This window comes from Mastigoproctus giganteus, chromosome 12, assembly GCF_048544385.1.
Source record: "Mastigoproctus giganteus isolate SK-2022 chromosome 12, ASM4854438v1, whole genome shotgun sequence".
NCBI classification, from domain to species: domain Eukaryota; kingdom Metazoa; phylum Arthropoda; class Arachnida; order Uropygi; family Thelyphonidae; genus Mastigoproctus; species Mastigoproctus giganteus.
Genome location: NC_143586.1, coordinates 113,215,009 through 113,231,190, shown reverse-complemented (window position 1 = coordinate 113,231,190; position 16,182 = coordinate 113,215,009). Strand labels below are relative to the sequence as shown.

The window sequence follows — 16,182 nt, the reverse complement described above, 5'->3', positions numbered from 1 at the left end:
CGAAAAGTTGGTTCTGTGAGTTTGAAGATGAACAGAAAATGGATGTTGGCTGGTGGTGGCATGTTTGGACTGTTTTGAAAGAGAGAACAGGAATTATAGAAGCCAATTAAGAAGAACAGTGCCAATGGAAGTATCTGTAGAAGAGGCAGGCGGCAGAAACAGTACGTCTATGAGACAGTGAGTGGAGAGACTGTTAGAGATTAATCCTTAATTAACCTAACTGCCCTCTTCTGAATAGAATCTAGAAGCCTGAGAGAGGTTTTGGGGGCACCACCCCAGATGTGGGAACAATATACGATGGTAGGGTGGATTTGCGATTTGTACAGAGTGAACTGAGTTTGGAAGAAAAGTAACGTCAAGAGTAAAAGAAAAAAACAAATTTTTTAGATGCAGAGGAAGCAATATTTGTAATGTGCTTGTACCAAGAGAGATTACAAATCAGGGTAATCCCTAAAAGAGATTATATCATTTTGCCTAGAAATCGGAATATCACCAAAAATAAGCATATGGAGCAGAAGAATCCTTTTTACGAGATACAAGACAAGACTGAGTTTTAGAAGGATTGAAATCAACTAAGTTGTCTTTGCCCCACTGGAGAATTACTTGAAGATCGGCATTTAAGGAATCAGTAGTGGATATTCGAGAAATCGAAGCTGATTGAGCATGGCAAGCTTTCTCAAAATGGAAAGTGGAATGTAATGTGCTATCATCGGCAAAACTATGGATAGGATTTCCCGTCAATGGAACAAGGTCATTAATATACAAGAGGAAATGAGTGGGGGAAAGAACTGAACCTTGGGGGGACACCGGCATTAGTGGGGAAGTTAGAAGACAGAGAGCCATCTACTATCTCCCTCAGTGAGCGATAAGAGAGAAAACTGGATAATCAATTACAAAAAACAGTTGGCAAACCATAAGATCGAAGCTTGTTTAGAAGACCTTTAGGCCAAACACGATCGAAAGCCTTTGAGATGTCAAGAGCAACTGTTTGTGTTTCACCAAAATTTTCCATTGAATTAGTCCATAAATGAATAACATAAGCCAGAATATCACCAGTGGATCAACACTGCCAGAATCCATACTGGCGATCGTCGATCAGACGGAAGGTTTCTAGGCAGTTTAACTAAGAGTTGGCGGTTAATTGCTTTCTCCATTACTTTAGAAAGAGTAGAAGTAATTGCAATGGGATGATAATTGGATGGGGGAGATTTGTCACCCTTTTCAGGAATGGCTGGATATGAGAAAATTTCCAAACAGAAGGAAAAACACCTTTGGAACAAGAAAGTGAAAAAGGTGGCAAAGAATAGGAATAAGTTCAGGAGCACAGGTTTTGAAAACAAGTGGAGAAATACCATCAGGACCTGGAGCTGTCTTAGTATCAAGATTTGTCAAAATCCTTCTGACATCCTTTTGACAGTAGACCACAGGAGGCATTGAATGGAGCGTGTTGAGAATGGTGGGAGCTGGGCAAAAGTTGCGGCCAATAGCTTTGGCAAGAGACCAGAATGCTCGGCTACCAACAGGGCAAGAAGTTTTCTACTCTTAGCCTGTTCAAAATCTAGTTTGGACTGAAACTGCTTTACAAATGTTGCGAGCTTTGGTGTAGGCAGAAAATGAAACTGAAGAATTGGAAACAAGCCAATTACGATATGCAACGTTCTTCTCTTGAACAGCCTTAGCACATTTATTGGAAAAACAAGGCTTTGGAACAGTAATCCGATCTAGAAAAGGAAGAAAAGAAATCTCGCAGGTCATTCCATTTTGCATTCTTGTAATGCCAAAAATAGCTATGAGATAAAGGCTCCATTGGAGAAGAGACAATCGCCAAGTTGTGATCTGAGGTGCCTAAAGGACCACTCACTTCGACCGTGTACTTAGGAAGGGTCGTTTGTGAGAAAAAGATCAAGCATGTTGGCTGTATGGTTAGGATTGTCCAGTATTCCAGACCGAACCTATAACTAGGATTATAGGTTCAGCCCGGTGTACTAACTAGGCCTGTGAACACCATTTTAGAGCTGTACCCTCGAAATGTAAGGAAGATTGGATCTCGCCTGATATTCGTCATAACCATAATCATAATTGGCCGAAAGAATACAAAGTTAAAAATAACTTGCATTACTTTATATATATTAACAAACATTTACTAACCATAGTAAATGTAGGCCAGGGGAGAACGCTATCACTGCATTCTCCCCTGGTCTGTAAAAAACTTGCGGCTAGGCCTGCACCACAACTGAAGAATAACAGTAAGTTGAGGTGCCCAGAGAGTGCAGTGCAGAAAGAAAGAGTCGAATAAATGAAATGAAAGATAGAAGAATGAATGAAAGTGTAAGTGTGTGAGAAAAAGAACACAAACCATAAATGCTACAGTTAAGTATGCACTAACCCTAGTTTTAATTAATATTTAAAACTAGGTTTTGGTAAGTGATAATGAAAGAATTGTGCCAGGAAGAAGGATAGGCATTTTCATAGAAGATCTGATTGTAGAAAATCAACAGGGTACAGAAGTCCTCTTTAAGTCAATGCTTAAGCCTAATGCAATGTAGCATCCCATCTAGGCCTGTAGCACTGTTACCGTTGTTTGGTTTTTAGGAGCACTAGCAACTAAGGCCATATTGCTCCGGGATATGCAGTGGTCATTCCCTGACCTTTCCGCATCCTCCGTATTTGGTGGTGACAGGCTCGAACCCTGTTCTAATCAAGAAGCGTGTGCTATGCACTGCTGCTCCTTCCCACCTGGCTACGGAGGCGCCCGTATGTATTGCTTAACCCCTTGGGCTCATATCTGGTAAGTATGGGCTTGGCACACTCAGGGTCTTGAGCTGGATATCATCATTCTTGTCTTTCTTGGTGATTCCCTTCTACTTTTGACTCTCTCTCTCTCTCTCTCTCACTCAGGGTAATTTGGGACTTTTTTTTTTTTTGGCTGGTGCAGCGTAAGCCTCAAGCTTCCTTGCACCATGTAGCTAATAATATAAAATTACACCTACAGAAATTCAATCTAATGTCAACAAGTATCTTCTTTCATCTTTTGAACCTTCAGCCCATGCATGGTACTAACTACTATAGGTTCTAGTACCTCTCGTGTTTGGGGGGGTTGGATTCATAAAAAGAAAATAATAAAATAATAATAGCTGTATCACTTGATTTAATTTTAGAAATTTCTGCATCTGAATTCTAGAAAATTTCATGCTTCTGTAAGCAAAACTGAACAAGAATAACAGGGTACAATCTCATCCTCTGATTTTAATATATTTTTATGCTTCGTCTAGAATTACTTAGAAACACACATGATGGTAGCACATAGAAGATTTGTAACCTATTTTGAGGTGTTATTTATACAATGTCAAACAATGTGTGGGTTCTGAGGAATGTTTATGCATATCAGAACCCACACATGAAAAACATATAAAAAATATATATGCATACAAATTTCAGAAAACATTAATAAATATGCTTCAAATTGTTAACACCAGTTGTGACTTACAGCTACAGTAGACCCATTTTTTCCTATTCCACCAGCATAAACAACACTGACGTGAGAACAAAACATGACAAGACTTACAACAAAGGCCAAGGATATTGGAATTAGTCGGCATTCGATATTTAGAATTGGAATCTGTAAATCATACATAAAGAAGTTTTATAAACATAACATGCATTATTTAATGCTAAAAATTTCTCATCAAGCTACAGTGTATAGCAAAAGAAACAAATAAAGTTTGACTGATTTCTCAGATAACATTTAAAATATATACTTTCTAGGTAATGAATTCTGTGTTTTATATTCCCTTGTTGAAAACCTGATCTATAAATACAAGTAGCTTAATGAAGTTTAAGGCTGCCAATAGACCCACATAGAGTTTAAAATCCTTACTATAAAGACATAAGAAGCTATGTCTCCAAGCTACTGTATAAAAAAGGAACACTAATACAGCAAGAAACTATTTGCAGCAAATTAACGCTAAGATTATACTATATGGATGCCACTGACGTTTGGCTAGATATGAGCCAATAACTGAAATGCAATCCTTTTGGAGTTCATAAGTGCTGATGTTCCCTGAGGTGGTGCTAGTTTTTTGTCTGTTTTTATTTATTTAATTTGGGAGTGGCACTCTTGGTGGGTGTGAGAGTGCATTTTCTTGGGTAGCAAGTTGTGTCTATACTGCTCTGTTGCTTTCTCATTTTTATGATTTCATTTTATTTTGAATGTTATGTTATTTTGGTTTTTTAGGAGCATTAGCAACTAAGGCCATATTGCTCTGGGGATATGCGGTGGTCATTCCCTGACCTTTCCGCATCCTCCGTATTTGGTGGTTACCGGCTCGAACCCCGGTCTAATCAAGAAGCGTGCGCTACCCACTGCTGCTCCTGCCCACCTGGCTATGGAGGCACCTTTATTTTGAATGCTAGCATATCTTGGTACTTAGGTTAGTACCAGAACCACACCTTCCTGAATATAACCCTAATTGCAGCATTCATTTTCCACATTAGTTTTAAATTTCTTTTCAATATCAATTACTTATTGAGTGAGGAACATCCTTGATGGACAAGCAGCCCTCATTAAACTTTACAAACACTGAAAAGTCTTCTAACCCTGTTTTGGTTGCTTGAAAATGTGAAATTCCTCAGTGCCCGTGAAAATTTGAAAAATCAGCAAAAAAAAATTTTAAATTGTTCTTATTTTTTTGATGCTCCTATGACTCAATCTTTTATGAATGCAACTGTGAAAAATCCATGTTCTATATTAAAAATATATAATTTTAATTAATTTTTGAAAATTAAAACTCACTTGTACACCTGTCAGAGAGTAAATGCAAATTTAAAATTGTGCCCTTCAACCTATACTCTGATTCAAGGAGCATGAGTCACTAACAGTAGCTCACTGTATGCAATTTGAAGTGCATGCATAAACAGTTTGATTCTAGATGATGCATCAATATCACAAAGCCAGACAGCATTGTTTGTTTGTTTTTTTGGTTTTTAGGAGCATTAGAAACTAAGGCCACATTGCTCCGGGGATATGCAGTGGTCATTCTCTGACCTTTCCGTATTTGGTGGGTATGGGCTCGAACCCCGGTCTAATCAAGAAGCGTGTGCTATGCACTGCTGCGCCTGCCCACCTGGCTACAGAGGCACCCAGACAGCATTACTGATTGGATAACGTGCTCAAGCAGTAAAGCGAAATTATTATCAATATCTGTTCATGACAGGTGTTAATTAACATATGAATGCAATTGGGTTTAACTTAGTTGTGAAATTTTACTAATCGTGTTATATTAACAAACATTTTTGGAATATTCTGTAACCAATTTGAAAAAAAAAACATTTTCAACAATAAGTATTTAGGAGTTTCAGGTGTGCAGATTGAGTAGATGAAGCACAGATTGGTTAGTTGTGTGGGGTTGAGTTGAACCCATGTGACAAATACAGGGCATAGCATCTTCCCCAAAAGCTGTTCTTAATATTTTGCATAGGTTTCTGTTCCACTTATTCCTAACTTAAAACTAAGTTTGGTGCAAATTTACTGGCCAGTAAAATCACTCATTTTAAAATGCAATGAAATACCAGCAGAAACAACACTGCACCCTTCTATTCAAGAAAGCAGCATATTTAACATAGCACTGAATATTAATTATTATTATTATTATTAAAATCAGTTTATTTCCCAAGAAACCTTGGGTCACCTCGGGACAGCTCTGTGCCAGAAGGGTGTAAATATTTACAGACTAAGGTGCGTGGAACACATGTACAATAAACCTTTCTTGGTAAGAGGACCCCTTCATTCCTCTCATCAATCTTGTTGCCCTTCTCTGTACTCGCTAACAACTCTACATCTTTACTAAAATGAGACCTCCAGACCTGTATGCAGTACTCAAGGCATGGCATGATCACTGCCTTATACAAAAGGATAATCATCTTTTCCATGCTAGAAAAATTCCTGTATATCATTGAAAATAGCCCATGACCTGCTCTGGCAGCCTGTCTGCACTGCTAGGAAAAGTTCATATCTGACTGCACAATTACTCCTAGGTCTTTTTCATTTTCTACCACCTTAAGGGTAGTACCACACAGTTAGTACATTTCTCTGTGGTTATTTCTACCCATATGCAGTAATCTGCATTTGTCAATGTTAAATTTCAGTTGCCACTTCTCGGCCCAACTGCCCAACTTTTCTAGATCCCGTTGCAGTATCACACTGCCATCACTGTCACTAACAACTCTGCCAATCTTTGTATCATCTGCATACTTGGACATCAAACCTGATATACCTTCATCAATATCACTGATAAATATGCAAAACAACAGTGGACCCAACACCAAACACTGGGGAACTCCAATAATAATGTTAGTTCATGAAGAGCAGCATCCACTCAACCACCCCTTTTATCCATAGTAGCAACTGTATCAAAAGCTTTCTTGAAATCCAAGTATATGACATCAAAATTATTTTTTGCATCCAGTTTCTTTGTGACCACATCGTAGTATCCAATCAGATTGGTCAGACAAGACTTCCCCTTAACAAACCCATGCTGTGTCTGAATTATTACTGCAGATTTCTCGTAATCTGTCTTCGCTTGCCTAACCTCCTTTGTGACTTGATTACAGACTAGTTTATATCTACCATAGGCTTATGTGTTTGATAATTTATATGCATTCCATGCATTTTTCTTTTCTGCCACGAGTCTCAGTAGTTCATCTGATATCCATTTGGGCCTAAACCTAGAACACTATTTCTTAGTCGGAAGAAAAAGCCTAGTAGTTTCCAAGATTACTTGGAAGCTACTAGGCTTTTTGAATGGGAAGCATTCAAGGAAGCTACCTTGAATGCTTCCCATTTAGAATTTGCTGTTGGTAACATCATCAGTTGGTCCCACTATATAGAATTTATAAACTCTGAGACCACTATAGTCACCTTTATAAAAGCAAAAACCCTTCCCTCTACCCCTGATGGTAGTTATATCTTTAAGTAAATGCCACACTGCCACTGTGATCACTGTCACCTAGTGGTTCCTTTTTCTGCAAATTCTTAAAGCACAAATAATCGCTGCTGGTAACCAGAAGAGTATTACTCCCTCTGGTTGCCTCTCGAACGTGAGAATAGCAGAAAACAATCATCCAATAAATCCACAAAAGTCTTGCTAGTGTGCAAGTGACCAACCCACAGTTCCCATCTATATCTGGGAAGTTAAAATCCCCCATTATAAGACACTCTGATTTACTGGTCCACTCTATTTCTCTGCACAATTTCTCATTATACTCATCAGATTCATTAGGCCTATAACACACACCTACTCTCATTTTTCCTTTCTCAGTGCTTCTGTCACACCAAATTGACACAACATTGCATTGTCCAGCTATGTGAACTGGATGCATTTCCTTAGATTTTTGGTGTTTCTTAATTAACACCAAACTCCTCTTCTTTTCCTATCCTGTCTATTCTTTCTGTACAAATTGTACTCCCCAAATAATTCTGCATTCCTTATATGTGTGTGACACCATGTCTCTGATATCCCAACAATAACCACCTTTGATGTCTTGACTAATACTTCAAATTCATCAAATTTATTTACTACATGCCTAGCACTGGTGTATGCACCAATTCTTATTCTTAGTTACCCTAATACAGCCCATGTATTTATTTGTTTCATGATGACTCCCACCAGTCCATGAAACCTCCAGCACCCACCCTCCAAGGCCACTGCCCATTCTAACAGAAGCACTGCAAGAATATCACTTTCACTTCTGCCTGTGGCTACTGTTAACCTGTTAGTCTCCGAATCACCTGCAAGCCAGCAGTCTTCCGACCCATCTACCAATGCCTTGACAGAATCAGCAAACACTCTTGCACCCCTTCCATTTAAGTGTATTTAATCCCTGTAGAAGTGGCGCCTCCATAGCCAGGTGGGCAGGAGCAGCAGTGCAAAACACATGTTTCTTGATCAGACCGGGGTTTGAGCCTGTGACCACCAAATATGGAGGATGTGGAAAGGTCAGGAAATGACCACTGCATATCCCCGGAGCAATATGGCCTTAGTTGCTAATGCTCCTAAAAAAAAAAAAAAAAAAAAAAGTAGAAGTAGTCTCTCCTATTAGCAAGCACAGACCATGCTGAGAAAAATTCTACCCCATGAGCCTTGCACAATCTCTCCAGAGATAAATTTATTGACAAGGCTCTTATTGTGCACTCCCTCCTATCGTGTCTGGGCAGAATTGAGGGCACTTTCAAATTTAACCCTAACTCACACGACTTTTTTTCAACATTGACCTGTATTTGTTAAGTAAATCTGCAAATCTCCTACTCTTAATGTTATTAGTGCCAAAGTGTACAACAATATCACACTTTGTGCCTTAAAAGATGATATTTGCTCTAAAACATCATCAACTTTTGCTCCTGGCAGATATACCCCGGTTCTATTCAACTTATCCTTTTTACACAACGTATTACCCATCTTCCTGACAATAGAGTCACCAACCATAACTAGCTCCCGTGGGACCAGTGCATTCTGCCTTGGAAATTGCTCAACAGTTTAAATTAGATTTGAGGAAATTGGATTTGGTAACAGTGGATGGTGCACAAGCAATGATTGGGCATAACTCTAGTTTTATTAGCCTCCTGATTATATTTAAAAGAGAATGGCTTTAATGGCAATGCTTTGGTCTCATTCTGCTCCATTATACTCAAGAGAATCTTTGTGCTCAAATGATCGAGGATGAAGCATTGAAAGATGTGATGGACATGGTTATTAAATTTGGTGAATTATATTTGAAGTAGTGCTCTGAACCATGGACAATCTGTGAAAAGGACTTGCAATGATTAATTTCTTTGCTAACGCAAATCTTCCTTATTAAAAAAGAAAACAATTTTTCCAGTGTTGGAGGATGATGAATGGCAATGTAACTTTCATTTTTTGACTGATATTATTACCCATTTGAATGAGCTGAACCTGAAACTAGAGGGAAAAAACAAATTAATCTGCATTTTGGTGCAATATTATAAAAAATTGGAACTTTTTGTTCCACTTATGAAGATTAAAGATTCTTTGCATTTTCCGAATATGATGGAGCAATAGGCAGAAAAGACTGATTTTGACAAGCAGCGTTACAAAAATTACTCCAGAAATTGGAACAGCGAGTTTATGATTTTGAAAATTACAGAATTGTTTTTCAACTCATGCTTAATCCTTTTAATTTTTACTCCCACGATTCGAAACTCTCCAAAACTTGAAAGTCGAATAGGTTGTAACAGGGCTCCTTTAGAGACAGATATAATAATGCTTCAAAAGCAGTCATCAGTTAAAAGCCGATTTGATTGTAGAGATGTGGTTGAAAATTTTGAATAGATACACGCAAGTTCACAGTTATGAATTTAATTATTCCAAGACTATTTTCAATGTTTGGATCCACATGCCTCTGCAAATTAATGTTTTCAGCAGTGATTCTTATAAAATTAAAATATAGATCACAAATTCTGGATGATAATTTGGATGCAGAATTAAGATGTTCAGTAGCCAACTCTATTCCTAATTTCTCTGCTTTAATTAATGCAAAAATTTGTGAAGTACCCACACAAGTATTAATAAATAATCGAAAATAGCGATGCTCTGTTACTTTTCTATAGGAAATTTATTAATTATAAATGAGTGTGTGTGTGTGGCAAAAATGTTGACACTTTCATCACAAGTTTGGCGAGCATGTGGAAACTGTTGGACATTACAGATCTAGCAGGTGCCAAGACAAACTTATTACAGTAACTTGGAAGTGTAGGGCTAGTGACTGTCCAGATTCACATGAATGTATATATGCTATTAATATATTCTGTTTATATACTAAGTGACCATTTTATTAGATACACCTACCTAATAGAGAGTGGGTTGCCCTTTAGCTCTCAAAGCAGCCTGTTGGATTCATCTTAGCACAGACTCAGTGAGGTGTCAAAAGCATGCCTCAGGGATGCTGTTCTGTTGACTCAACTGCTTCCCACAGTTTTTGTAAACTGGATGATTGTGGATCTACTTTAAAGAGCTTTCACCTCATTCCACACATGATCAACTGGGCTGAGGTCTGGTGACTAGGAGGCCACCACAGTAAGCCATATTCACTGACATATTCCTAGAACTAGTTCTTTATAATTCTGATCTTGGAACATGATGCATTATCCTGTTGGAAGAACTCATTCACAGATACTGGCATCAAGTGGCACAATGTACACCAAGAAAATACTCCCCACATCATTAGACTGCTACCACTAGCTTATTGTTGACACTCAGCAGAACAAGTTCATGAGTTCATATTGTTTTCAACATATTGCAGTCTTCCCACCAGGGTGAAGTAGCAGGAACTGCTACTTCATGCTGATGGGAAGTTCTGGATTCGTCAGACCATGGAACATTTTTCCAGTTCTCCACTATTGGTGTTCCTGAGCTCATTGCAACTGTGCCTTCTTGGTTTTTTGATGTTGAAAATGTCTTTAGTGGAGTTAGCTGAATTTTTGCTCTACAAAAAAAAAGGTGGAAATATATACCATTCATGTTATGGGGATTGTAGAATGAATTCAGTTTGTAACATCTGACTCCAGAAAAAATTACTGAGATACAGTAACAAGATGAGAGATACAATATGCGGTATATACACTGAGTGATCACCGAATTATGACCACCTTCCTAATATTTCGTAGGTCCTCCTTTTGCCCCAGTACAGCAGCTATCCGACATGGCATTGATTCCACAAGGTGTTGGAAGCGTTCAGGAGGTATGTCCAACCAAGCTGTGTGTAATGCAGTCAGCAATGCAAGTATGGAGGTAATTGGTGTATCCAGATGCCTGATATGCCTTTCCATAGTGTCCCATAAGTGTTCTATGGGATTGATATCAGCAGAGTTCAGAGGCCAGTCGATAGGCTGGAAGGCAGAACTGTGTTCCTCAAACCATTCCTGCAAAACAAGTGCTCGATGGCCCAGTGCACTGTCATCTTGGAAGACATCGCCATTCGGGAAAAAGTGTAACATAGCAGGGTGTACACAGTCAACAAGCAATTGATGATAGTGGAGACCAGTGATACATTGTTCCACATGCACCAAGGGTCCAAGTTCCTGCCAGTGAAACATGCCCCACACCATACAACCACCTCCTCCAAGCCTGCACTTTTATTACCATGCATGATGGATCAAGAGCCTCATGTTGTTGACGCCAAATCCGTACATGACCATCCACAGTGTGGAGTAAATAACGTGACTCATCTGACCAGCACACCTTCTTCCAGTCTTCCAACATCCAACTTGATGCTCTTTGCACCAGGTGAGACTTTTACGCCGATGAATCTTGGTTAGGAGAGGATGCTGTAGTGGTCATCTGCTGGGGTAGCCCATATGTGCAAGCGTGTGATGCATGGTTATGCCAGATGTTCTGGGTTGGCCAATGTTGTATTGGGTAGTCAACTCTTCAACAGTGCTGTGCCTGTTCACCTCTACACGTCGTCGGGCCTGGCACTCATCTCTAACATCAACCTTTCGCTGACCATTGCAATTTTCCCATTGGGTTGTTGTTTGACCATTTTGACACCAGTCCTGGTACACTTTAACTATGGTGGCTCTCGGACACCCCACCAGTTCAGCCGTTTGGGAAATTGAGGCACCAGCTTGTCGAGCACCCACAACCTATCCTTTATCAAAGTCCAATACATCCTTCCTTTTACCCATCACGCTCGGAATTTTACTACCTACTGAACCACTGACACCTTATATATGCTACAAAGGTCGACTAACTCCGCACTCTTGTACCTCACATGGTCAATGTCAATGGGTCGCATTTAGTTTTCATAGAGGTGGTCATAATTCAGTGCTCACTCAGTGTATGTTGTAATGGTATAAAAGTGTATAACTTAAGAGATAGATATAGTGAGAGTTCCGCAGTTATGGAAAAAAAAAATTTCCTGTTACGACTGAAGGAATAATGACTTTACCATATATGGAGCGAGCAACTTTAATAAATGAAGATCCTGTAACATGCTCATGTGGGCTGATAGTTAAACAATTCATAATATGCAAGAAGTCCCTTTGAAGAATATCATATTGTAGATGCTTTCAAATGAATCGAATTTCAACACAGAGAAGTCCACAAGTGCATATATTATTACGGTAAGTAATTACCCTAATTGTTTAACCTTAATATGCGAGATACAATACACGGTATATATATGTTGTATTGGTATAAAAGTGTATAATATAAGAGACAGATATATTGTCAGTTTTGTCATTATCTAAAAAAATTTTCCTATTGAAAGTATATATGAAAACAATAGTAAATGATCCAGTGATCAAATAACTGGTCACCTGCTAACAAAACCCTCCAACATTATAGAACTGCCTTTCTACATGTACATTTAATTATAATTGATGAAGTTAGTGCTGAATTGTTATTAATTATAATTGTCTAAAGCAGATAACATGAATTCATGACCTCTCATTTGGAAGTATGAATATATATTTTATAGAAGATTTACACCAATTACTTCCTGTGCGTGCAGTAGCTATACATAAGCCTTTAAAGAATTCTTTAGTTGGTTCAGTATTATAACACTCATTAGTTTCATGAACTTGTACAAGTTGTATGACAGTCTGTTAGTACATTCTTGGCACTACTTACAAAAATAGGTGATGGAGAAGCAAAAATCTCTGAAGGGCTCCATATATTCAGGGTTCCATCATTATGGGAAAAAATTTTCCTGCTGAAAGCATATATGAAAACAATAGTAAATGATCCAGTGGTAACTGGGTACTTGCTAATGAAACCTTCCTGAGATAAAACAATTATTTTATCTCAGTAAGGAATGCACAAAGTAGTCTAGAACATGTACCAAGGATATAATTCTGAAGAACAATCGAAGAGTATGAGAAATAAACTTCATAAAATGACAATGGCTGAAACAGCAGATCTCCCATATAAGCTTTTTTTATTATAGGGAAAACTGTATATGATTACTACAAATATAGATGTTTTAGATGGAATGGTAAATGGTGTGATTGGTACATTAGGGTATATACAAAGAAAACAAACTGTCAAATGAGTATGGATTGAATTTCCTGAGGAAAAAATACGGCATAATCTTCAATTGCAACATAAACAATATATGAAAGATAAATCTATACCTATGTATGTAGTAGTAGTAGTAGTGGCATGTGATGCTGCATAAGCTCATACAAATGTATGAGCTTATGCAGCATCAGCCAAAAAAAAAAAAAAAAAATCACACCATTCCCTCCAAATGCCTGTCCAGTTCCTCCTTAAATTTATTCAACCTATCAACTTCCACAACGACAGATGGAAGTTTGTTCCAGCAATTAACCACCTGCTGGCTAAAGGCAAATTTCCGCACATCTATTCTACATCTGTCTTTTCTTAATTTGAATTTATGCCCCCTTAGGTTCGTAATCTGAACAAGTGGAAGGATCCCATCAGAATTCAGCGTGCTCAACCCATTCAAGGTCTTATATACCTCAATCAGATCAACGCGCAGGTGCCTAGTCTCCAGCCACTGCAATTTGCAGAACTTAAGCCTCTCTTGGTAAGAGGATCCCTTCATTCCCCTCACCAATCTTGTTGCCCTTCTCTGTACACACTCAAGTAAATCTACATCCTTCCTAAAATGAGGCCTCCAGACCTGTACGCACAAGGCGTGGCCTGACCATTGCCTTATACAGAGGGATAATCACCTCCTTTTCCCTGCTAGCAAAATTCCTATATATCATTGACAAAACCCCATGACCTGCCCTGGCAGCCTGTCTGCACTGCTCAGAGAACTTCATATCTGACTGCACAATTACTCCCAGGTCTTTTTCATTTTCTACCACCTTAAGTGTAGTACCACACAGTTGGTACGTTTCTCTGGGGTTACTTCTACCCATATGCAGTACTTTGCATTTGTCAAGGTTAAACTTCAGTTGCCACTTCTTAGCCCATCTGCCCAAATTATCTAGATCCTGTTGCAGTAGCACACTGCCATTACTGTCATTAACAACCCTGCCAACCTTTGTATCATCTGCAAACTTCGACATTAAGCCTGATATACCTTCATCAATATCATTGATAAATATACAAAACAACAGTGGACCTAACACCGAACCCTGTGGGACACCACTAATAACATTAGTCCAAGAAGAGCAGCACCCATTGATTACCACCCTCTGTCTTCTCGCACTTAACCATCCTTTTATCCATTGTAGCAACTTACCCTTAATACCATTCTGCTCCAATTTGTACAATAGTCTACCATGCACAACAGTGTCAAAAACTTTCCTGAAATCCAAATATATGATATCAAAATTATTTTTTGCATCCAGTTCCTTTGTAACCACATCATAATATCCTATCAAATTTGTCAGACAAGACTTTCCCTTAACAAACCCATGCTGTGTCTGAATTATTGCTGCAGTCTTGTCTAGATGATCCTGCAATGCATCTTTAACCAGCGACTCCATTATTTTACCCGGAACAGAAGTTAAACTAACTGGTCCGTAATTACTCCTGTCACCCTTCGACCCCCCTTTGTGAATTGGGGATACATTTGCACATCTCCAGTCCGTGGGAATCTCCCCTGAGTCCAAGGATGCTCTCATAATTATGGCTAAGGGTTTGCTTAGTTGCTTTGCCACCTCCTTTAATATAACTGGATAGATCCCATCCACCCCAGGTGCTTTTCTTACGTTTAACTTCAACAATTTCTCTTCCACTTTGCTCTCAGTTATTACAAGATCATTAAGCACCCTGCTACAATTTGATAACCTTCTGCCATTTTCAAACCTTAATAATTCCTCACGTGTGAATGTAGATGCAAAATACTCATTCAGTTTGTTTGCTATCTGAGCAGGATCATCAACAGTCGAACCATCGATGTCAAGTGGACCAATCAGATTCATCCCCTTCCTTTTAGAGTTTATATAAGTAAAGAAATCCTTGCTGTTTTTCTTACCATCTTTTGCCAAGGATTTCTCGTAATCTGCCTTCGCCTGCCGAACCTCCTTTGTGACCTGATTACAGATTAACTTATATCTGCTATAGGCTTCTGAGTCGCTTGATAATTTATATGCATCCCATGCATTTTTCTTCTCTGTTATGAGTCGCATTAGTTCATTTGACAACAATTTAGGCCTAAACCTTGAACAATATTTCTTAATAGGTATGAAACTTTTAGTAGCTTCCACGATTAATTCCTTGAATGCTTCCCACTTAGAATTTACTGTTGGTAACATCGTCAGTTGATCCCACTGTACAGAATTTAAAAACTGTGGGAGACCACTGTACTCGCCTTTACGGAAGCAAAAACCCTTTCCTTTACCCCTGATGGTAATTAAATCTTTAAGTAAATCCCACGTCAGTACACTGTGATCACTGCCACCTAGTGGTTCTTTTATCTGCAAATTCCTAATACATGAATGATCACATTACTTTCTCTGGTTGCCTCTCGAACATGCTGCTGCAGAAAACAATCATCCAATAAATCCACAAAATTCTGACTAGTGTGTGAGTGCCCAACCCACAAGTTTCAGTCGATATCTGGGAAGTTAAAATCCCCCATTATAAGACATTCCGATTTACTAGCCCACTCTATTTCTCTGTACAATTGTTCATTGTACTCATTCGAGTCATTAGGCCTATAGCACACTCCTACTCTAATTTTTGCTTTCGCAGTGCTTATGTCACACCAAACTGACTCAACAGTGCACTGTTCATCTATATCAACTGGATGCACTTCTTTTGATTTTATGTTTTTCTTTATTAACAGCATAACACCTCCTCCTCCCTTCCTATCCTGTCTATCCTTTCTGTACACATTGTACTTCCCAAATTCCAGTTCGGCATTCCTTATATTTGTGTGACACCACGTCTCTGATATCCCAACAATATCCGCCTTTGATGTCTTGACCAACACTTCAAATTCATCAAATTTATTTACTATACTTCTAGCATTGGTATAAATGCAAGTATACATGCACCTATTCCTATGTGAGCATATTGTTAAGGTCAACAATGAATCCATTTAAGAATATAATACACAACTGACATGCAGATGCACTCAATTTCCTTTGGTACCTGCATGTGCTTTAACTATACATAATTCTCAAGGGGGACTTTTGATGAAGTGATATACAATTACGATAAAGATCAGCAACTTGTTTTGTTGTTT

At 38.6% G+C, this 16,182-nt stretch overlaps 1 protein-coding gene across 1 annotated transcript in view; it reads right to left on the bottom strand.

The window, feature by feature from the left end:
- The window catches only part of LOC150077348 (cholinephosphotransferase 1-like), a 246,098-nt gene that overhangs the window by 117,622 nt on the left and 112,294 nt on the right, over positions 1-16,182 (bottom strand). Inside the window, exon 5 of the mRNA XM_090386825.1 lies at positions 3,488-3,619. Within this exon, the coding sequence (XP_090242951.1) occupies positions 3,488-3,619 (132 nt within the window). The remainder of the gene's footprint in view (positions 1-3,487; positions 3,620-16,182) is intronic.